This window comes from Actinia tenebrosa, unplaced genomic scaffold (assembly GCF_029948245.1).
Source record: "Actinia tenebrosa isolate PJP-AT-01 unplaced genomic scaffold, QUT_ActTen_1.0 PGA_scaffold1__47_contigs__length_23844297, whole genome shotgun sequence".
Classification (NCBI taxonomy): domain Eukaryota; kingdom Metazoa; phylum Cnidaria; class Anthozoa; order Actiniaria; family Actiniidae; genus Actinia; species Actinia tenebrosa.
The window spans coordinates 19,717,267-19,739,689 of NW_028292578.1; the positions used below are offsets into that span (position 1 = coordinate 19,717,267).

Consider the following 22,423-nt stretch of genomic DNA (forward strand, 5'->3'; position numbering starts at 1 on the left):
AAAATGATTGTCGACCCAAAGTATTGATGGTTTTCCGTCACTTTTAATATTTAATTTTCTTGGGAATAGTTGAAAACTATCAATTTCATTAAAAAAAATTTTTTTTTTAATGTCGCAACAAATATTCTTAGTCTGAGAGCTTCTCCTATCCACGCCGACAAATAATGACCCCAATTGTTTAAAAGAATAAGTCATTTTCTCGGCTTCCTTAAATTTATTCTTAATAACTTTTAACAATATATGTCTTTTAATTTCCATAACAAATTAGGTAACTGTAGCGTTATTGTTTATGTTTTCGAAGCCGGTCCTGCTCCAACGTTCTTCGTGTTGGCTTTTATCACGACCCCACTCAGATGACGTTTCAGCCAATATCCACCGTCTTTAAGCTGGAATTCAAAGGAAGAGAATCATTGTGTGAAAACTTTCTTTTATAAATGGCGGGCGACGAGGAGTTGGCCAGATATGCTGGACCGCAAGTTAGCTAGCTTACCATCCATTACTATCCAGCGCATCCGCATGCATCCCCCCCACCCCCCCCCCCCCCCCCCCCCCCAAAAATAGTCTGTTTTCAATAGTGGTCTGCAGTTGTTGCTATGCTAGGGGCGAAAGCAAAAAATCCCTACCTCTACCCCCTGTGAAAAATACCACAGACAGCAAAGCAATTTGGTGTTATAAAAATCCTAATATTAGGATTAAATGAATGGGTCACGTGACCTTGTGAGGTTGTCACCAGTCTTTATTTGGAAATCGTACGAGCTGTTGCACCAAAAGGTGTGTGTGTGTGTTGGAAAGAGGGAGTGGGGTTGTGCTTTATTTGATCTTCTTTGATTGAAGAAATTTGCACTGGGGGATAGGGGTGGTAACTGCTCCCTCTGCCCCATCCCCACGCGAGCATGAATCCCATAAATACCTTGTTTGCAAGATCTTGATTAGCTTCATCAACCTTGAATTCACCCTCGCTGTTTACATAATTTATAAAAGCCGTCTTATTCCAGTCGTTGAAGTAGCGCACTTTGTTGTTCTGCGCATCACTAGGCTGTTTCTCTTTAAAATCAACCTTCTTGGCCATATGTCTCATACTAAAGGTCTGTGACGTCTGATTGCTGCTGTTTAGAATCGAAGGCGTCTTGCTCGACACGCCAGGAGAAAAGCTTCTTTGAGTCTTTTTTCGTGGTAACCAAGAATATATCTGTCCTTGGTGTTTCGGTATCTTGGAGTGCGATAAACGCTCTTTTTCTACTGCTTTGTTATCTAGTTGTAAAGTCGTCGTGTTCACCCCAGCATAACGTGTGTACACGTCATCTAGATACTGTTCAATCAACTTGACTCTCTCAGAATCCAGTAATTCTCGCTCTATTCTCTGCTTCTCGCGTTCCACTTCTTCCGTCAACTCTTTCTGTTTTTGTCTTTTCAACGACTCTTCTTGTGTAACGATCACCTTATCACCTTTAGCGTCACTACTCGCACTTGCACTGCGCTTTTTCTCCTCTGGATTTTTACTGGTGTGCTCTCGTTCTTTTAGCAAACCACTTTCTAATATCTCGTTTTTCATCCACCTACATTGCGTGGCATGGAGGTACAAGTCTTTGTGGTCTTCCTTCAGAGTTAAGCCACTTATTCCAGATGATTTAAAATATTTCTGTGCTTTCTTCTCTCTTCTTACTATTTTGGCGCCTTCGAAAGTGGTTACTTCAACGGAGGGGGTTTTCTCGTCGGTTTTTTCTTCAGTGGTAGACTCCTTTTCTAGTTTGCTACTGTCTGGTCGTCTGCCGTATTTACTCTGGAATTTGCTCTCTCGCTGAAGGATTTCGTGAGCTTGCATTATTGATAGTTTGCGATGATGCGGTTTGCATTTTTTGACGTAGCCTTGATAGATAGCGTTCAAGCTGGCGAGAAGACATAAGGCACTGGTTAATCCATCCATCCATCCATCCATCCATCCATCCATCCATCCATCCATCCATCCATCCATCCATCCATCCATCCATCCATCCATCCATCCATCCATCCATCCATCCATCCTTACCTGTTGGTAATTTTCTCTTTTCCGTTATCAATCTTCTGCACCTGCACCATGAAATCCTTTTCACTCTGTCCTCGACTCCTTGCGGAGTTTCCACGAGTACTGAAGTGACGCTGTGATTGATCTTTAGAAGCCGCTAAAGGAAAGCATTTTTAGCTATTAGTATCTATAGTATTATAGTATACGTATCAATTAGCTGAATATTGATAGTTACATACCAAAACCGTGTGCTGAAGTGATGTCCGGCGAATTGATAAAGTATGGCTTTTTCTTTGGACCACACCTCAATTGTCTCGGAGACTTTAAAGGTCTACGCTGTAGCTCGTTACTTCTTGCTATGACCGTTACAGACGATATCCCATTGTGTAGCGGTTCTATCTTAGCTACTGCTCCACCAGCATCCTGCACCCCTTCTTGTAGGCATTCCAAAGGCGCGTTCTCCGTTTTGTCTTCGTCTTTTTCTTCTGGCGCGCCAACTGACGCTTCTTCTTTCTTTGTTTCGTCTATCATCGAAGTATCAGCTACATCTTTGATTTTAGCCATTGGTTCTTCAGCGTTTTTGATCTCCTTTTCTTTCCTTGGTGACGTTAGTATTATCTTTCCTGTCGTTTTCTTACGCGGTTCGGTGTTTGAGTCATCTGGTTCAAATTTGATGTCTACAGAGTGCGGTTGTGACTGACTAGGAGCTTTAGTACACGATTCTGTCCTTGACTCATCTCTGCTGAGCTTTACGTTCATGGACTGCGGTCGTGGAACTGGGGTGACGCTGTTTTTCCGGTATCTATGGTTACTTGTGAGATCGGTCGTGTACGGTCGGATTTGACGTTTGTCGCGCGTGTTTGACGGAGATAATCTCATTCCTCTGATTCGTAAGCTCTGAATGAAACAATATATATAGTTACTTTTTTGAGGTCCCTTTTAAAAATCTTTTTTACTAAAAAAGTTTCCTCAATAAAGATTATTGTTATTATTTTTTGTTTATGTATAACATTCAGTATAACATTAGTGGCCTAGAGATGAAAATTACTTTATATGTAAAGCTAGTTACCAGTAAAGTGTAATCATTATCGCAATTTATATGGCCCCTTTTAGTTAGGGCATAATTCTTTCTTATTTCAGACCTTGAGTATTATATCTTTGTCTATTGGTAACGCTTGTAAAGAACATCAATATAGAGTGACATAAGCAAGAATCCTATTCCCAAGAGGTTTGAAATTGGGGAAAATTAAGCTCAAAGCAAAGAGGAGCGACGGAGGCATCCGGACCGATAGGTAACTGACAAGGGGTAGCGAAAAGAGAGATGTGCAATTCAACGTATGTGTTGTACTTACATCGATTCCTCCAGTACGATCAAGCAAGCTGAAAAACAATAAGTTAATTTCAATGATTTTTTGTTTCTGTGTTTAGTAGGAAATATGCTGGCTCACATGCAGACCCAGTATGGGAAATGGATGCTCCTAGTAATAGGTTCCTGATCTGGGAATATGCTGGCTCGCAGATCAAATATGGGAGATGGAGTATTGTAACGGTGGTGGTGGTGAGATCTATAATAATAATGGTCGATAGTGTTGATGATGATGAAGATTATAGTGATAATCATTAGTAACTAATGAGAGAACAGATAACTTACTCATTTCCAGATACTGGTTTAAGAATCATTCTTTCCTTGTTCTCCTTCTCATCACTTTTTATTTCATTGTTTTCATTATCTCCTTCACCTTGTTCAGCAGGAGAATGAAAGGCTTGTTTAATGCAAACCTTTAATGCAAACCAAAAGCAAACAAATCGAACGTTTAAAAATATAATCCATCGTATTAGTGAAACTAATATTTGAGCCCAGATACGGAAAATACGTTTCCGTTTGCTCTTCCACAAAGATGTTATTCATCTCTAGAACTCTGCATTTACTCTGACGTATGTCATTGTGTCTAGTGGTGAAGTGTCCCAGGGTTATGGAAGCAAACGCGCGCGCGATTTAGCACGAAATTTCCCGCCAATTTCACAGGCAACCATCAACATAAGCCATCAACATAAGCCATCGAAAGAATCAGGGCTATCTTATATCTCTAGATCTCTTTTTTTATTTTATCTGGCGCTTGGGATCCCTTTATGATAAAACAGGGAGGATGGGCCTTGAGGAGAGCATGCTCGCTCGCTCTCAGTGTCCATCTATCGTTACATTAACCTAACCACAGGTAGCCCGCCTACGCCTGTGACTCATATACCTTGATGACTCCATCAGGAGATCTGTGGCTGATACTCTTCCTGTCTCTAGCTATAGATTCTCTATCCTGGTTGTTTTTAGGATTCCACAATATGTGCCTGTCTTGCCTATCAAAAAGTTTACAGAAAACTTACTTTTAAAAAAATTCCTTTATGAGTTTGGTAGTTGTTAGGGAGAGTGGGAGAGAGGCCTGAGTAGTTAACCCCCCCCCCCCCCCCCAGATACCGGGATTGCTAGGGGAGGGGTGGTCTAAATTCCTGAATACCCCCTTAAGAATGTAGGGGGAGGGATGGTCTAAATTCCTGAATACCACCTTAAGAATGTAGGGGAAGGGGAGGTTGGAATGTAGAACAGGGTCAAAGTACGAATTCCAATCACCAAGGCGGGAATTTGAAATATGAAATATGAAAACATATTTTTATGGAGAGAAAAGTTTAAAAGCCCGATCAAAATCAGCAGAATCACTTGCTCATCACCTTCGTCGGAAAAAAACCCCACTTGCACTCAGCTATAATCCAGCCAGCCAGATTACGGATAGATTAGTTAACATGTCATCTGGAAAAGTAATACAAATAGGAGACCGTGGATACGTTATTTTTGCGAAGGATGTTCGAAGGGAGAAAAAAATATGTATCCGCAAACAGAAGAAAGATTTATCGAGCGGGAAGACGGTTCTAACTAGCTCAGGAGTGTCTTTGACTTTAGACGAATGGACATCACTCAAATCGGCAATTGAAACAGTGGATACGGAGTTAGTGAACAATGAGGCAGCTACTGCATCCAGTCATTCCAAAACCACCGATATTCATCAGCAGCCAACGTTCTCTGGATCCATCCAAACCCTTCTGGATGATGGCAATGCGCAAAATTACGAGGCACAAGGAAAAGATTATTTACCAAGAATTTTCACCACTTCTGAACTGGACACTATTTTTAATGCGCTTGGTCCGGAAATGGAACTGACAACAAGGGAACAGCAAAGTGGATTAGCTACTGGACAGCAGCAAGTACCCAGTTGGGGATCTCGAATGTACTATTATCCGCCGTCATAGAAAATAATTATACCAAAGACATATTGTTTTGGATTTGCTGTAGCATTTATTGAAAAGTGAAATAAAATCTTTTGTTTCTTACAAATGAAGTTGGTGTCATAATTAAGGTACATGTTTGATATGATTTCGAGCTCTAACATTGCAGCGTTGACAGGCACCATCAGTTTTACCTGTCAACTAGGGTCTTATCCGTAATAACAAACTATTATTATATTTCTTGTTACAGATTCTTATTCCATGTCTTCTGATTCGTCCGTTTGTATTTGTAGATGTTGTGTAGTGAATAAATTGTTCAAGAGACATTTACGTTGATCAATAGCAACCTGGGTTGCTTCCATCCAGTCGTAATCACCAGTGTACAGTAAATCTCGTCGGGTTCTCATTATTTTACAATAATACGCATCCCTTCTTAACGCGCGGATCCATACCAATTTTTCCAACAGTACGTTTCTCAGCTCGTTTTGAAATGCAGGGATCATTTTGTTGTACGCAAGCACTTCAGCCGCTGCTTTCGATTCGCCTTTTTCCATGTACTGGTTTTCCAGAGTTTCTAATTCAATCTCGTGTCGGTCCATAGTTTCTTTGATCAACACTGACCAGCAGTCTTCTTCAGGCTCATCATCGTCATCATCAGGACCATCATATGACTCTGATTCACTTGTGTCTACTTCCCTGTCTTCTTCAACTTCTTCGCTTGACGTCTCTTCATCATATGTTGATTCATTTTCCTCTATATCGTTCATTTTGCAAATATGATTGTCCAAGTGACGTCTTAGATTGACCCCTGTGGAGAATGTCTTGCCACAATAATAACACTGCTTGGGTAACGTGTCCTCTAAGGGATCTAATACTAAATGATTTTCCTTTCAAAGTTTGCCGCAATTTATGTCCTCCCTGAACTACTCTCAACCTGCTCCTTAACTGCTCCTCATATGCTCCTTGCTGCTCCTTATGATCTCAGGCTGCTCCTTCACATTAAATACTCCTAAGGACTCATGAAAAGAATCTCTACTCGCAGTGTACCTCGAAGCTTTTTTTTTTTTTTTGTCTTTCTTGTTTTGGATAATTTGAAGCAACAACCTTCTGATCTGGAGTCAGGTGTCAATCAGTCAATTCTTACGGAAAATAACGTCACCGTTGCCCATGGCCTTTTTGTCCTTTTCTGCGAGATTGGCCTGGTTTTGGCCTTTTTGGCCTGGGTATGGCCTTTTTGGCCTGGCTGAAGGCCATATATAAACCAAAATTAGGAAAAATAAAGTCATTTTATTTAACTCTTCCTGAACTGTAAACATGGTTAAACGAGTTTGTCGAGACTGCCCGATTGCAGGATGTGGTGCAAAATATCTCGTGAGATTAGCGAACCATCTGTCGGATGTTCATTTGCTGGATGGCGATCATCGGAGAAAGTATCTACAAGAGGCTAAACTGCAACCGAAAGTAAAATTCGTTTTGAATCCAATTAGTGCCAAAACTGATGATAACAATGACAAAAACTTGACGCATTTACAAGGCAGAGAGTATGAGTTTTCGCAACCAAGACAATACAGGGTGCAGAGACTTGCAGACACTAAAGTAAAACAGGGTGCAACCTTTTTCAAAACAAAAACCAAAGACAAAAAGAAGCGAAGTCATGGGAAATCAAAAGGATGGTTAACGATGAATTAGGACGAGAGAACAAACTAATAATTTGTGCCAAAAAGGCTGGTTGTTTGTTCAATTCAATAGTAAATACGCATGACACATCACAGTCATGACAAAAATAAAAATAAAAGAAAGCCAAAGAAAGCCATGGTTTGTGTAATGTGCACGAGATTAGCTTGTTATTCTATGGAGTACAAGAAGGTGTCGTCACTTTCACCGGTTTAATCTTATCTACAATAAACTGGATGGAATAGAGATCGGTTTAGTTTTGACTGTTGCTTAGAGCTGCATTTCATCTTTCGATTGAAGATTCAAGGTAGAGTAAATGTATGTTAGACAGTAACTAAGCAATGATATTCAATAACCAATCTCATAATCCCATGAACAATAAAAGTACTTCGTTCGGCATGCTTACAGGAGTATATTAAAGTGTATATGACACGAAAACATTCCATCATTTAAAATGTATAGTTTGTTAGTAATAATAAATATATCGTAACAAAATTTGTTTCAAAAGCTTATTTCTTGAGATATTTGCGAAAGTTAATCCCAATTTGTTACGTCATTTTGTTGACACGTACTCTAGATTCAGTAGTAATGTACTAAATATAAATTGTAATTCATATAAATTAACAACAAAAGACATATTTTAGTCAGCTTCATTTGATAGCTTACGTAGTACTCTTCCAATGTTGGGAAATTGAAAAGTGTACTACTTGAAATTAAGATTCTATATTCAAACATATTTCGTGTATTTGCAACTAAATCTGGAGACTTGTAAACAAAATGACGTCACAACTCGTGCTAAAATTTTTTGAATTTCTAGAGAAATACGTTCTTGAAACAAATTTAATCATGATATTCTTATTAATGCCAATAAACTACACATTCTTAACATTAAAATTTTTTCGTGTCATATACACTTTAAACAATCTTGACTATACAAAATCACAGAGGACCTTGTGGTGTAATGGTTATCACGTCTGACTCCAGATCAGAAGGTCATGGGCTCGATTCCCATTAACGTCATTGTTACTGTATTTTGGACAGAGAGGAGGAAAAGTATCCTGATTCTGGTTTTAGTCAGAAGCTAACCGAACACGTATCTGGTAAAGCACCTTACATAATCAATGAATACGTCCAAAGGATTTCGCACTCTAAGTTGTAGCCATATCGTCGAAGTTCCTTTGGTGCACGATCGCTGTGGAAAAAAGTACTCTGACTGCTCTCACACAGTGGAAATACCAAACTGCTTTATTTGCCCTGAATATTTTACGACATGCCCGTATTGTGGTGGTAATTTCTGGAATTGCTCCTGTACCTGGCCTGAAAGCCTAAATCTAGTTGACCTCATTGCCAGTGAATAGAAACGTACATACTAGTTGACAGGTAAAACTGATGGTGCCTGTCAACGCTGCAATGTTAGAGCTCGAAATCATATCAAACATGTACCTTAATTATGACACCAACTTCATTTGTAAGAAACAAAAGATTTTATTTCACTTTTCAATAAATGCTACAGCAAATCCAAAACAATATGTCTTTGGTATAATTATTTTCTATGACGGCGGATAATAGTACATTCGAGATCCCCAACTGGGTACTTGCTGCTGTCCAGTAGCTAATCCACTTTGCTGTTCCCTTGTTGTCAGTTCCATTTCCGGACCAAGCGCATTAAAAATAGTGTCCAGTTCAGAAGTGGTGAAAATTCTTGGTAAATAATCTTTTCCTTGTGCCTCGTAATTTTGCGCATTGCCATCATCCAGAAGGGTTTGGATGGATCCAGAGAACGTTGGCTGCTGATGAATATCGGTGGTTTTGGAATGACTGGATGCAGTAGCTGCCTCATTGTTCACTAACTCCGTATCCACTGTTTCAATTGCCGATTTGAGTGATGTCCATTCGTCTAAAGTCAAAGACACTCCTGAGCTAGTTAGAACCGTCTTCCCGCTCGATAAATCTTTCTTCTGTTTGCGGATACATATTTTTTTCTCCCTTCGAACATCCTTCGCAAAAATAACGTATCCACGGTCTCCTATTTGTATTACTTTTCCAGATGACATGTTAACTAATCTATCCGTAATCTGGCTGGCTGGATTATAGCTGAGTGCAAGTGGGGTTTTTTTCCGACGAAGGTGATGAGCAAGTGATTCTGCTGATTTTGATCGGGCTTTTAAACTTTTCTCTCCATAAAAATATGTTTTCATATTTCATATTTCAAATTCCCGCCTTGGTGATTGGAATTCGTACTTTGACCCTGTTCTACATTCCAACCTCCCCTTCCCCTACATTCTTAAGGTGGTATTCAGGAATTTAGACCATCCCTCCCCCTACATTCTTAAGGGGGTATTCAGGAATTTAGACCACCCCTCCCCTAGCAATCCCGGTATCTGGGGGGGGGGGGGGGGGGGGGGGGTTAACTACTGGCCTGGAAAGTAGAACGGAGTTTCGACTGGGGAGAACGAGGCGGGAATGCAGGAAAACTGGGGTGGAAAGAAGGAAGAGCCTTATAAAACTCCCTAATAGTCCCTAATGAAATAGTTCTTTCTGTTCTAACGGCCCTACATATCTACCTATTTGTAGTTGTATTTCTAGACAATTTAACATACCACAAACCTCCGAAAATGAAAAATATAAAATAACTTATTTTCCAACAGCTTTTTAAAAAAAACTCTATATATTTACTTAATTTTCCAAGGCAGGTGTGAAAACTTTATGAGCCTTGCTACGCGGCAGCCATGTTGACTGGAATAATAGGTTTCCCCACGCGTAGCCTTGCATTCAAGTGCTTGAGAATACACTTATGCGGGCTAAACAAATATTTCTACTCTCATGGCTGCCGCGTACCTAAGTACGACCCATTTCAACCCGCGGTCATGTCACGGACGTAGTTAGCTTTTAGCCCTGTTAGGTGTTGTTGCTATTGCTCAATCCTACCTGTCTTTGTTGATGGCTTTGTCACTCTCAGTCTCTCGATGAAGATACCCGTCTAACATCAAATGATAGATACCTGATATAGTATCATATCTATTCCTTAACATGTGAATTTTGAGTTTAGATTTGGGCATCTTAATCAACTCTGATACTTGGCTGAATACCTAAGAGGGAAAAATTAAAAAGTACATCAAAAATGTCGTCCGCGTAGGATCCCTGTGGTTTTAGAATTCAAGGCGGTAGTCGGTGGAAATGGGTTCCTGATAAGCCGAAAGTTTATACCTTCTCTGTTGTTTCTTCATCGATATCTGGAGGTGAATAAGGAACCAATGGCCACGAACCCTTTGTTGTTATCCAGGGATGCAACATCAATTCTTCTAAGCGTAAACGAATATAGGAGTTGGGTTCTAATAGCCTTTTTAGAAAATCTTGACATTCTGTATCGAAAGATCAAAAAAGAAAAGGGAAAAATGAAATACTGTAAATAACCGACCGTAGAGGAGTCAAAGGGCGGAAGGGAGGAGAGGGGGAGGAGGGGGGGGGGGGGGGCGTTGCGCACCGTCAGCTCCCTGGAAGACCAGCTACTAGCTGAAGGAACAATGACGTTAAATAAGGCCTATACCCTTATGCACTAAATGAACGAAAAAGAGCAGTAATAAACGAAAGAATGAAGAAAGGTAAAAAGGTAGAAGAAAGGGAGCAAGGAATAGAGAAATAGAAAGAGGAAGGAAGAAAGGAAGAAAGGAAGGAAGGAAGGAAGGGAGGGACGGAGGGAGGGAGGGACGGAGGAAGAAGGGACGGAGGGAAAGAGAGAGAGAGGGACGGAGAAGAAAAGAAAGGGTAAAAGAAATAAAACAGAGAAGAACCGTTTATCATTTTATTCACACAAGATTACACTCACCAGCTGAAAGAAAACTTAGGTACTTCCCGTGGATAGAGTTCAAACCACGTGACATTTGGTCCACCAAGTCATTACGACCTCGTATCCCAGAATGCATTGTTCTGAACAACAAAAATATATAATTTCGTCAAGAAATGATTTTCACTAAGGAAAGTTGATAATTATATATCAGTACTTCCCACCGTACCTGAAAGGAAGCTTTCCAACCAGCATTCCAAATGTTATTACTCCGCTAAAATAGAAAATAGAAAAGATTTAAATGAATGAAAGAGTTAGAGAGAGTGAGTGAGGCGAAGATTAGATTGAATTTTTTTAGCGCCTGCAAGCTAGCGCGTGACTCAGCGGTCAACAAAAATTCTGAGCATGCGCGCTTAAGCGATATCGTCATAGATAGTGAACGGCCTTTTTTATTTAATTTGTTACATTCATAGATATCTTAGCAGGTCCTGTAAAGAAAGTAATAATACTCAAGTATTTACTAGACTACATTAGACCTCGATTAGCCCAACACTTACAGACTCCAAAGATCAACCTCAGTACTATATTTACAGTCCTTTTTAAAAAGCTCTGGTGCAGCGTATTCAGGAGATCCACACTGCGTTTTGAGGAACTCGCCATGTTTACAAATATTGCTCAATCCAAAATCTGAAGAAAAGAAAAAAAAAGTTTCAATAAAACATCACTATTGTAACGTAGGCCTGGGAACTAGTAGCTCGACACAGGAAGCCCACTTACCAACTATTTTAATATTCTTTTTGGTTTCATCCAACAGAATGTTTTCCATCTTCAAGTCTCTAAAAAGATGTGGAAAAGGTTAAAACTATCGTAAGTACAGAAAGGCATATTGTTATATTCTGTGTTTATAAAATCGTGTTCACATAAGAGATTTCATTACTTGTATATTTAGACAATATAATAGGTTTGAAAACGTTTGAATGGCCTCGAATGGCGGGAAAATATAAGCTTATAGGAACTTTCTGTTGAATATTGGGTATAAAACACACTGTTTTACTTTCATGAAGTAATTCATAGGTAAAATATATTCATAGCCCACTAAGCTTTAGTGTATTGCTTGTAAAGAAAGACCTATAAGTGTGCAGTTGTTTTATCATTCCAATTCACATGTCATTCTCTTCTGTATTATGCCTTTGTTTACTGCTAAAGCTTGTGAAGGGAGATGTCAGGGCTAAGAAAACAGCTGCTTAGTCTCTGGACATAATGACTCACTGGCCACATCAGAGTGATGTGGCCAGTCAATGTAATTGGTCAAGAGGACTAGAGGTTTTGCACCATCACATGACAACAGGCATTTTAGATGGCAGGACAATACAATCATTTTACACGAGAAAGTTCAATTCCCAGGAACAAAGGGATTTTAGGGAAGCACTGGTGGTGTGCGCTGCTAATGCGCCGCCTCTCACCAATGCAGCCCGAGTTCGAGTCCTGGCGATCTCGATGTCGTATGTGAGTAGAGTTGTTTGTTGGTTCTCTTCGATCCTGTGCTTCGAGGGCTTTTCTCCGGGTTCTCCGGTTTTCCTCCCTCCTCAAAAATCAACTTCTAAATTCTAATTTGATCTTTGGGCTTTCACCTAGTTTGGAGCCTAGCTCTGTTGTGATTGTCCCACGCTGTGATACAACAGCGGAAAGCTTTGTAGATTAATAGTAATAGCCTCTATACCTAACAAACATTTGACCAGATATTGTTCATTGAGCAACTGTTATTTATTTGCTAAGTCCAAACAGGACCATGTTTTTATGAAAATGATACAAAATTTCCATTTAAAGCAATCAAAAGGGAAAAGAATTAAGTTATGATAGATAGCTAACAAACCATTTAGATAGCCCTGGTAAACAAGTCAGGGAATTTTCAATTATTACTGTGTTGCATGCATTCCCAATAGAGTCAAGATGGTGGCCATACTTATTGGTGTGGTTTACAGTTAAAACTAATGAGAAATCTTTTGTTAAATGGCACCAACATGGCTGAGATGACATGAGTTGCAAATGAAGAATCAATAATTTAATTTGTTAGCAATTTATAAAAGGATTTTAAAAAGAATTTCTTGTCTTGGCCTTCTCAAATATAGTCTTTCCAAAAAAGTTGAATATTGATGATCATTCTTATAAAACCTGGCATTTTCCACAATATGTTTGGACTAGAAGATACAATTAAAGTAAATATCTGCTAACTGAATCAGAACAAAAGTATTTGTATATTGAAGTAATAATTATGCAGAATTAGTCATATTCGTCTCATATTCATATTTTTCATAGGTCTTGTCTTTTTAACCCTCATCCTTTGAAATTTAAAAATAGATATCTAGTTTAATCTGATTTTAAATTTTAATTTCAAAATTTGTTTATGATTAGTACAGTATTTCCAAATTTTTTTGAGCTCTCAAATTATTCCATATGTAGCTCTTAATTTCCTAGGTGGAGCATGCATAGTGTGCATATTTAGCTGCAAACTTAGTGGCATTTTTCTAGCCACCCAAGCAAAGTGCATCTGTCCACAAATATGTTTGCTAAAATGAAATATATCTGATACATCTAGTCTAGGTGCTCCTAAACTGCTCTGAAGTGAAAGTTGGGGTAGGTTATCCAAGCATAAACAAGCTTTAATAGTAATTAAATAAGCAAAATGCAATAGATAAATTCAAAACTACCCTTAAAAAGTGGAAGGGTGGGGCTGAGCCTCCCGAAACTCTTAAGTGGGGGCTCTACCCCCCAGCACTCCCGGCCTGTTGCCATTTAAATGCAATGCTTTAGCCCACCAGCCCTGTTGCCTATGAAATGCAAGCCTTTAGACCACTAGCACGACGCTTGAGGATTTGATTCCTGTACCAAAACAACCTTCAATTCTTATGAATACACAGAAAAAATGTTTGGGCTTGTCAGACCCAGGGCAAAACTGACTCACAGATAGAATTAGGACTTAACATATATATGGTATTGCAGAGGTAGGAGAACTGGAGAAGCAGGAGAAAAACCCTTGAAACGAGAGATAGATCTGGGAGTCTGACAGCTTCCAGTAGGCATGACATCCATACACTTTAGATTGAATCAATACAGGAAATTACATTGTCATTTGGAGATCAGAGAATAAATTGACTGTACAACATACCAAATCATAAGATTTAACTAATGAACTGACGCAGCTATATATATATATAATTAAAATTTGAAAGAAGTTCTGGGAATGATAAAAATTATTCCTTCATAGTCAAAATATATATGAATAAACAAGATAGTGAAGGATTCAAATAAGTCATACCTTTTCTGCTGTCTCAATTAAAAACAGTATTTTTAACAGTATTCCTTCATAGTCAAAATATATATGAATAAACAAGATAGTGAAGGAAGGTAATAAAATTAATGAGCACAAGATTCAAATAAGTCATACCTTTTCTGCTGTCTCAATTAAAAACAGTATTTTTAAATATTTATATATTAAAAATCTTATAAAAAATGTAATTTCAAAGTTTCAGAACTTTCTGGAGAAAAAATGACTTTAAAGTTTCTGATTATGTTAAGGTTTTAAAACAATATTGAGCTTAATTCACAGTATTATTTATTTTCAAAAACAAAAAACAAAAATAAAATTGAATAGAAATTGAAATTATTATTAAATTGAAATTTCAAAATGTCACAAAAGTGGATTTTATTATTTGATTAAATCGATTATTTTTTCATATTTTCCCTTAATTTTTTTTTCATCTTTGTAATTATAATCTCGGACGGAAGATGTTCCCATTGATTAGTGCTCTACCAAACTAAATCTCCAAACTTAATGGAAGAATTATCTATTAAACTTCTTATCTTTAGATTAAGTCGAAATAGAAAATGACTTTGTAAATATTAATGATACTTAGCGGTATTATTCATGGGAAAAAATTGCTAGTCTCGATAATAAATATATCGATATATAGTGTGAAACAAAACCAAGAGAAGAGAGAAGATTAGTTGAATAGAAAAGATAAAAAACTTGCAGTTTGGTTTTAAGTTTTTTCGAGCTATAATCCTAGCAGGTGAAATTTTTCACGTGGAGATGCAATGAGGTGACGTAATCTCTTCAAGAGATAATATGCCAAAATGTGAGTTTTTCGTCTAAGTTTTCAATTACTATGAACGGAAAATGGTATAGAATTACAAATATGAGTTCTACCGGTGAATATTAAGATTATCATGTTATGGTTTTCCCTGTTTACATTGAACAATTGTACACAATGAAAAGTTAAAATTTTCTGACAATTTACTTCCAAATGATTCAAAATAGATTGTTAAGGGGGGAAAAGAGAGGAAAGTTTGAAACGGAAAAGCATTGAATGTTTGATTACTGACTTTGATTGACTGCTAGATTATTCTCAAATCTCTGCATAAATTCAAATGAACAAATTAAAATACGTTTAATTTTTTGGCCTCTTTTTCTTTTACTACCTGTAATGCTAAAAATATTAGTTGAACTTTTCCTTCAGCGTTGAGATACATGTAAATACATTGTGGTACAATTTTTTTCGATATGTCGTTTAAGACGGAAAAATTCTCAGTTCGCACAAATAATGGCTAACAAAACTAGGAAACGACCTTGAAAAAGTTGCTGTTGGTAAATTTAAAGATATTCTAGCGTTTTCTGCGACCCTACCTCCTTAACCAAACGTAAACACTCTTACATGTTCAAATTATTAGATATCCGAAGAGTTCATCTACGACATTGATAAACTGTACTTTGCTATGAAGTTTTATTATATTCTAAAATAAATTAATTTACAACGTTACTTGGAAGAAAAACCACTTAAATGATAGGGGTTGATAATAAATCCCTTTTTTGATTTATTTCCCCAAAACTTTTCAAACCACTTTACATTTAATCCCACTTGTGGACCTCTCTCTGAGCTTCGCCTAAGGTGTCAATTTTCATTTCCTTCCAATGCTTTTCTAATCCTTAGCTACCTTAAAGATGGCTGCAGATAAGACCAATAGTCGACAGCCGCGCCTTGATTAATATTAATGTATAATTACAGTGATAGTGGCATTGAAATCTAGAGAACTTATTCTCCAGCTGGTATAATAATCACAGGAAGCTATTTATATGCTAGACTCTCTCATAATCAATATATATGCACATCACTTGCAATATGTGTAAATGCCCTTGAAAACGAAAGGAAAAAGAGCTTCCACGGATTATGTGAAAAAGGGAAGTCTTCTATTTCTGCTTTTCTAGGTGACAAGAAATCAATTTTTAGGTGTTTTTCGTCCTTTTTGAAATGTTTTAGATCATTTCTTTATAAGGTTTCAAGTTCTCACTATTAGTACCGTTGGCCCTGGTTCCTTGCCGTGAAATAAGTAGCTTTTAATTAAAAAAAACTTCGAATAAGCAAAGATTTGACAGGGTTGAATCCTAATTAATACCCAACTATAATTGAAAGGGTCTGTCAATTTTAGGTGTTATTTCTACGGAAGTAACTCCTTTTTCTTTCTCATAGTTACGGTAATGTATACGGTCACTCGGAAACCCCCTTCAAAAAATGCACCTAATTATATTCGTGGCCGGGAATTATAGACAGACTTTAGGTACAAAAAAACAAAAGGTCTCAAAAGGTCTCCAAATGGCGGGCGTAGCCATCCAAATATAAAACCTCTCTTTTGTACTCTCTTAATCGAGTATGGAGGGTTAAAAAAATCAGGTGAATCCACCTTGATAATGACATGAATTTATTCGTGTTTTTTCACATTTCAGCCATGGCTTTTTTTGGAAAACCGTTTCTTAGATTCTAATATGTAGTTACGAAATAACTGTTACATATATTTGACATAAAGGACATGGTACTCTTTTTTAAAATAGCTAAAGAAAAAAAATTTTTTTTCAGAGAGTTTTATAGTATGACTTTGTCCTGCCCCCCCAGGTAGGAGCTAGGCTGCCCGGGAGTCTTACGAAAAAAAAAATTTGGATTTTTAGTGAAGATCGTTTTAGCAATATAAATAGAGGTTGTCTGTAATTTTCTTGTTTTCCATGATGGCCACGCGGCGTAGAACACAGACACACACACACAAACAATGTGCACACAAACAAAACCCCCCACGGAATGGACATTCCATCGACTGACCACCACGTTCCCAAGCAACCACGCTTCCAAAATAGACTCAGGGGTTTACAAAACATCAACAACAAAAAAACGTGTATAAACAATTCTCAGTGTTGTAACTGAGCGCCAAAATAATGGGAGGCTTATCTTGACAATAGCTCAACCGGCTTCACTAAGCTGTCATGCTAATCAAAGACAATCGCGACAGACGTGACCCCTAATATACCTTACCCTCAAATATGCTTTCATTATTTATCGGGATAATTATTGCTGATTATAACTCATACCGGTGGATGATTCCTCGCTCGTGTAGGTGATGCAGTGCTGAAGCAATTTGACGTACGATTGGTTTGGATTGCGACTCGGAAAGTCGTGACTCTGGTTGACATCGTATGAAACCCAGGAGTTCACCTCCTGCAACGTACTCAGTTACCAAACAGTAGACGCCTCGTTGTTTTAAGGTTTCATAGAGCTTGACGACGTTCGGGTGCTGGATTTTTTTAAGTATGAACGCTTCACGGAGGATATTTCTTTTGACGTACTCATCTTTGATTTTTCGCGTGTCGATGACTTTCACCGCAACCTGTGAAGCCAAGCATGAGAGGAGTTTTATTTATTTCGGTTCAGTTGACTAGAGATTAGATTGGCGATCATTGACACAAAATAAAACAATACTCATAATGCTCCTCTATTAACCCTTTGTTTACACAAGCTTAGACTTGCAAATTCATTTACCACACGAAATATGCATGTCATACCTTAGATTTCGTTATGCGATTGATAGCAAGTTCAACAAATGCAAAATTTCCCTTGCCTAGGCGGGACCCTGTTAGATCGTACGTTCCAATGCGTTTAACGATCAGATTGCCCCCATTAGACATTACTAAAAAGGCTAAAGAGAGACTAAAATGCTCTGAAAAAAGTTTATGAACAAGAAAAACCCGGAGGCATCGTGATTACAGAGCTACATGTGTGATTAATTTGGATCAGCCAATCAAATGAACGCGTCATGACCGCACGCGACCCGCCATTGTTCGTCATTGTTGACTGTTTTGAAATAGCGCGCGCGCTGATTGGCCAACGGATAATGGACCACGTTCCGGCGCGTGCCAACGAACGCTTGACCACTTGAACTGACCAAATAGCCAACAACAGCTTTATAACCTGAAAAAACGCCTGCCAAAATGTTGTGTCCTTTTCTTTTTTCCTCGGCAAACATTTCATTACCGAACACAAGATCCTTCATCCTTTTTGAATTCCAAGCCATTCATTGGAATCTAAAGGCGTGAAAGTTTTCTATTCTGTCTTGGATTAGCACGCGGGTCAAGGTCTGCCCCAAGGCTACCGCGTGGGGTGCGTCCATATCGTTTGATGCTGTAATCAGCGATAATTATCAGACATTTTACCGTTGGTCGAGAGAAAATTAAACTGTATTCGTAAACAAGTGAATAATAAAATTCAAAAATTTCGAATTTTTTATTGGATGTGATTGAGTTTAAAATAAGGTTAAATGAACTGACTGCTAGTCTAGGGTGCTGTTTGAGTGATCTGCGTATCAGAGCGTGTGAGCAGAACCATTAGCTTGTCAAACTCAAGTTCGCCATTACAACCGCGAGTGAGTTGAAACTAGTATCAATCGGTTTTATGGTCAGACTTCATATAAACCGGGCGATCATGGTTAATCAAATTGTCTTCGATCAGCGGTTATGTATATCCTGTCTGAAAAATTCCAGATGTTTTTTTCCCAAAACCCCACCCGAAAAATTTATAGCGCTTCTTTGCACACAAGTACAACCAGCAAAATCTAGTTGGAATGAAAAACACTGGCCAATCGAAAGACAGACTTGATTCCTTGTTCCACGTCAGAGGTCCACACGTTGAAAGACACACTGATGGCACTTGTAGTTGTTCTGGGTACCCGTAAAACAATTTCCCTCTGATGTTATGAAGAATTCAGCTTGTTCACCGGAGCGTTGAGAGCAGCTTTCTAAACGCTTATGAATTCTTAAGCTCGTGTGAACTTTCTAATAGAGCGCCCTACTGAAGCGCTCGTGCTTATGATACTGTTTGATAACGTTTGTACTCTGTACCCCGTGAAATCCAAAATACGGCAGCAAAACTGGGGGCGCAAGAAAGGCAGGAATTTTAACGTGTTTAAATTCTTTTAAACCAAAGTGCAAAATCCAGTGCAAAATCCATTAAAGTGGGATACATAAACAACTAATAGTTCATAAGAATATTTATATTTTCGTTGTTTTTTCCTTTTCTGATATTTACAATATGCTATCCTTTTCCTAGCATTCCAAAGGCAGCAAATTTTGGTAAAAATACATCTTGTGTAATACGTTGTTGTTCAAGTCACGATAGCCTCTCTAAAACGAGAATACGATAGTAGTTACAAAACAAATTCGTCTTCAGTTAGAAGAAAAATATTCATATCTCAAGAATAGCTGATAGAAAAATGGGCAATTCAGTTTTAGCAGATATATAAAATGCTTGATTAGAGGAACTATAAAAAATACAAGCCAAAGACTTTGTCCCGTTTGTATAAAGATAGCTAATAGGCTTTCGAAGTTATATAAAATTTGGGGACCATAAAAATCCAAAAGTCTTACATAACAAGACCTCGTCCCGTTTGTATAAAGAAAACTCACGAGCATCAACGACCTTGATTTCAAAATAGCTAGAAAAGCAAACAAAAAATAAGTATTACTTATAAACTACAATTGTCCTAGACTATTTTCAATCCACTGTCCTTGTATAAGTTCTGATACTTCTGGTGGTGTGTATAAATCGGGAAAGTCAAACTGCCCGCTATTCGCCCCTGACATGTCAAAGAGAGGCGACACTGGAAGATTATTAAGATTCAAGTTAGTCAGTTCTAAGTTTGGCCAGGCACTTGGTATCTGTTGGTTTTGACCGTGTAGATGATGATTCCCGATGTTGTTGCTGAGTTGCGGTTGGGTCTGTTCACTCTTGAACGCTTGCTCGAAATCTTCATAGAGGGATAGCTGATCTATGGGATCTTCTGGAGTCACGCCGACGGAATCAGGAACGTTTGGAGGCGGCGTGATCGGAGACACTAAATCACGGCGCGCTTTCTTATAGCTTGCCTCACCAGTCGTAAACTTCTTATTAGAGGTTAATCCATGATACGTATGTGATCCAGGTAGTGCCTCTCGCTTGGTGCCTAAAGCGACGTGGATATTTTTTGAAATACCAGTGTCCTTACTATTACTACTACAGATTGTTGTTTTGGCCTCCGTGGACCCGGGTTTCGCTTTGGCGGGCTGCTTTTTCTTGCGTGGACGATACTTATAATCTGGATAAGCTTGCATGTGACGAATTCTCAGTCGTTCTGATTCCTCTACAAATGGCCTCTTCTCAGTTTCAGATAGCAGCTTCCAGCGTTTGCCCAGTCGCTTGCTAATTTCTGCGTTGTGCATATCAGGATGTTCCTCGGCCATCTTCCTGCGTTCAATCTGACTCCATACCATAAATGCGTTCATAGGACGTTTGACGTGTTGTAGGTCACTTTTCTTCTTGCTCTCCGATGCGCTTTCAGGCTGATCATCGAGGGCTGACGAGATAACACTTGTTGGTGGTGGACTCGGCGAAGCGCGAAACTGATCATTCCCTTGGAACACCATCATCATCACGGCTTCTGATTTTTTCCTGAACCAAGAATTATAATAATTAGAAAACGATCCTCGTCTCGTTCCTCCTACTTCTCCAAATTACTAGTGTTGTTGCTGACGCTTGAGTTGTTAAGGCAAGGATGGAAAAATCCTACTATACTATCAGCTGACTGCAGTCCACGACTGTGCTCTCTACAGAAGATCGTTTGAGTTGCGAGTGTTTTTTAGAATGAACACTTGTCGATCGTTTGGTGGTAATTTCTATTTCATAAATCAATCCGGAATTTGCGTTGGCTTATGTGTGACGCGGGACGACACGTCATAGAAAGTCCACCCAAATCCACCAATCAGGATCCCTCAAAACGCTTAAAGTTCCCTCCCACAGAAATCGTCTTGGACGTTGATTGGCTCCATCGCGCAAGCATAGTCACTTTCGGCTTGTCCTTTTTAAATCACTGTGGGTCGCGTGTCGCCTTCTCGGCACGAAAACACATGGAATCCTTGAGGAGTTAGCGAATTTTTTTTGATTTTTTGTTTGTCTAGTGGGGCGAAAAATACTCTTCGTAACTTAACGGCGAGGAGATTCTCGAGCGCTGGGGTTTTTTATCTTTTCTACAAATTGATGATGCTTGATAAAAATGTTTTGGAAGATGTATGCCACGTGTTTGAAACAATAGGACTTTGCAATGCTAATGGCACAACATAAGATTATTGGTAATTTGTCAACGAATTGTCATAATATGTCAACAGTCGAATCCTACGATTACAGACCATCCCGCTTATTTTGAACTAGAACTTCTAACATTCCCAAAAATATTGCGAAACATACTTTTATCTCAGTCCTATTTGGTTTTAGGTTGTGTTTTGTTTTTAGTTTTTCGACGTGTGTTGATTCGGTATTCGCGCGTCTTCAACGATTACTAGAGAACAGAATAGTCATCCCAGGGGATTAGAGATAAAGTTACCCTAGGGTAGCTTGAATAATTATTTACGATCGTGTTCAGACAAGTCCGCAGTTAGAGCGAATCGCGAACTGGTATTATTGAATATCATCGTTGCGTAACTTAACACATTTCTAACTTCTGTCTTAAAACTTTCTCAGTTTTCTTACGACTTCTAAGGATTTATAATTGCCCTATATTTTTATTCTTTTTTATGTTTAATTATTGTTTTTAAATTCAAAGGAAAATAAAAATCTAAAATTACAAGAGCTTTTTGTCTTTTCTTTGCAAGTATTTTGTCATGTAGAAAATTACGCGTGTCATGTGCGTCAGAGAAGATCGAAAAATAACCGTTCTACGAGTTCTAAGCATAAATTTTGATATCAAATACACTAGAAGGGAGCGGCTCTCAAGTTTTTCTTCCTGACTGAAAAAATCAACCTGTTGAATGTTGAGCAACCTGCTTTCAAGGCGGCTGAAAATGAGGTCGCTATGGAAATTTCAAAACACAGCCAATCACAAGCGACGTTTGTAGTTCGTTCACTGGCAGGTGCCGGGTCTTTTCTCTACCGATCTTGTCGCGATTGGATTGACTAAGGTTTTAGACAGGTGACGGAGTTAAGATCACTACATAGCCCACGTGCTTAGAGATGACCAGGTGGCTGTCAATCATAGCATTGACAGGAATAAACGTCCATTTTTGCGAGCGTAATTCGTTACCGCGGTTGCACAAAACCAGCAAAATTGGCGGGAATTTGTTTCGTGTTGAGCCATCGAATGACTTCCCTAAAGATAAAACACTAACTCGTTCAGACTTTTTCGAGGACAAAACAAAACCCAGTGTTTTGTTTTCAAGCCTTTTTTCGTCGAACTATCGCCTTACTAATTTGTTTCTTTCTCTCTTATTCAAATTGAAGCTATTATCTTTCTTCCTAGGTCATTAATGTATTGACCTTATTATTTATGCAGTCGTCACTGAGTAGCCG

The 22,423-nt window shown here is 38.6% G+C and overlaps 2 protein-coding genes and 1 non-coding gene across 3 annotated transcripts; 1 reads left to right on the forward strand and 2 right to left on the reverse strand.

Moving 5' to 3' along the window:
• Positions 1–113: 113 nt before the first annotated feature.
• On the reverse strand, positions 114–17,739 carry LOC116289358 (uncharacterized). The gene is made up of 18 exons (XM_089032500.1): positions 17,617–17,739; positions 17,146–17,441; positions 11,511–11,569; positions 11,291–11,420; positions 10,963–11,007; positions 10,776–10,876; positions 10,157–10,311; positions 9,878–10,038; positions 8,538–9,043; positions 6,420–6,518; positions 5,741–6,083; positions 4,249–4,354; positions 3,654–3,781; positions 3,355–3,382; positions 2,242–2,899; positions 2,027–2,159; positions 911–1,886; positions 114–386 (listed from the first exon to the last, which is right to left on the reverse strand). Exons 1-18 carry the CDS (start codon positions 17,737–17,739, stop codon positions 288–290), a joined length of 4,146 nt encoding a protein of 1,381 aa, XP_088888626.1. The 3' UTR covers positions 114–287.
• Positions 7,897–7,969, forward strand: Trnaw-cca (transfer RNA tryptophan (anticodon CCA)). The gene has a single exon. It is a non-coding gene; the product is annotated as a tRNA-Trp (tRNA).
• Positions 17,740–19,079: 1,340 nt separating the features above from the next.
• Positions 19,080–20,763, reverse strand: LOC116289353 (transcription factor Sox-11-B-like). Its single transcript, XM_031696246.2, has one exon. The coding sequence runs from the start codon at positions 20,512–20,514 to the stop codon at positions 19,579–19,581; it is 936 nt and encodes a 311-aa protein (XP_031552106.2). The 5' UTR covers positions 20,515–20,763; the 3' UTR covers positions 19,080–19,578.
• Between the last annotated feature and the right edge of the window lie 1,660 nt (positions 20,764–22,423).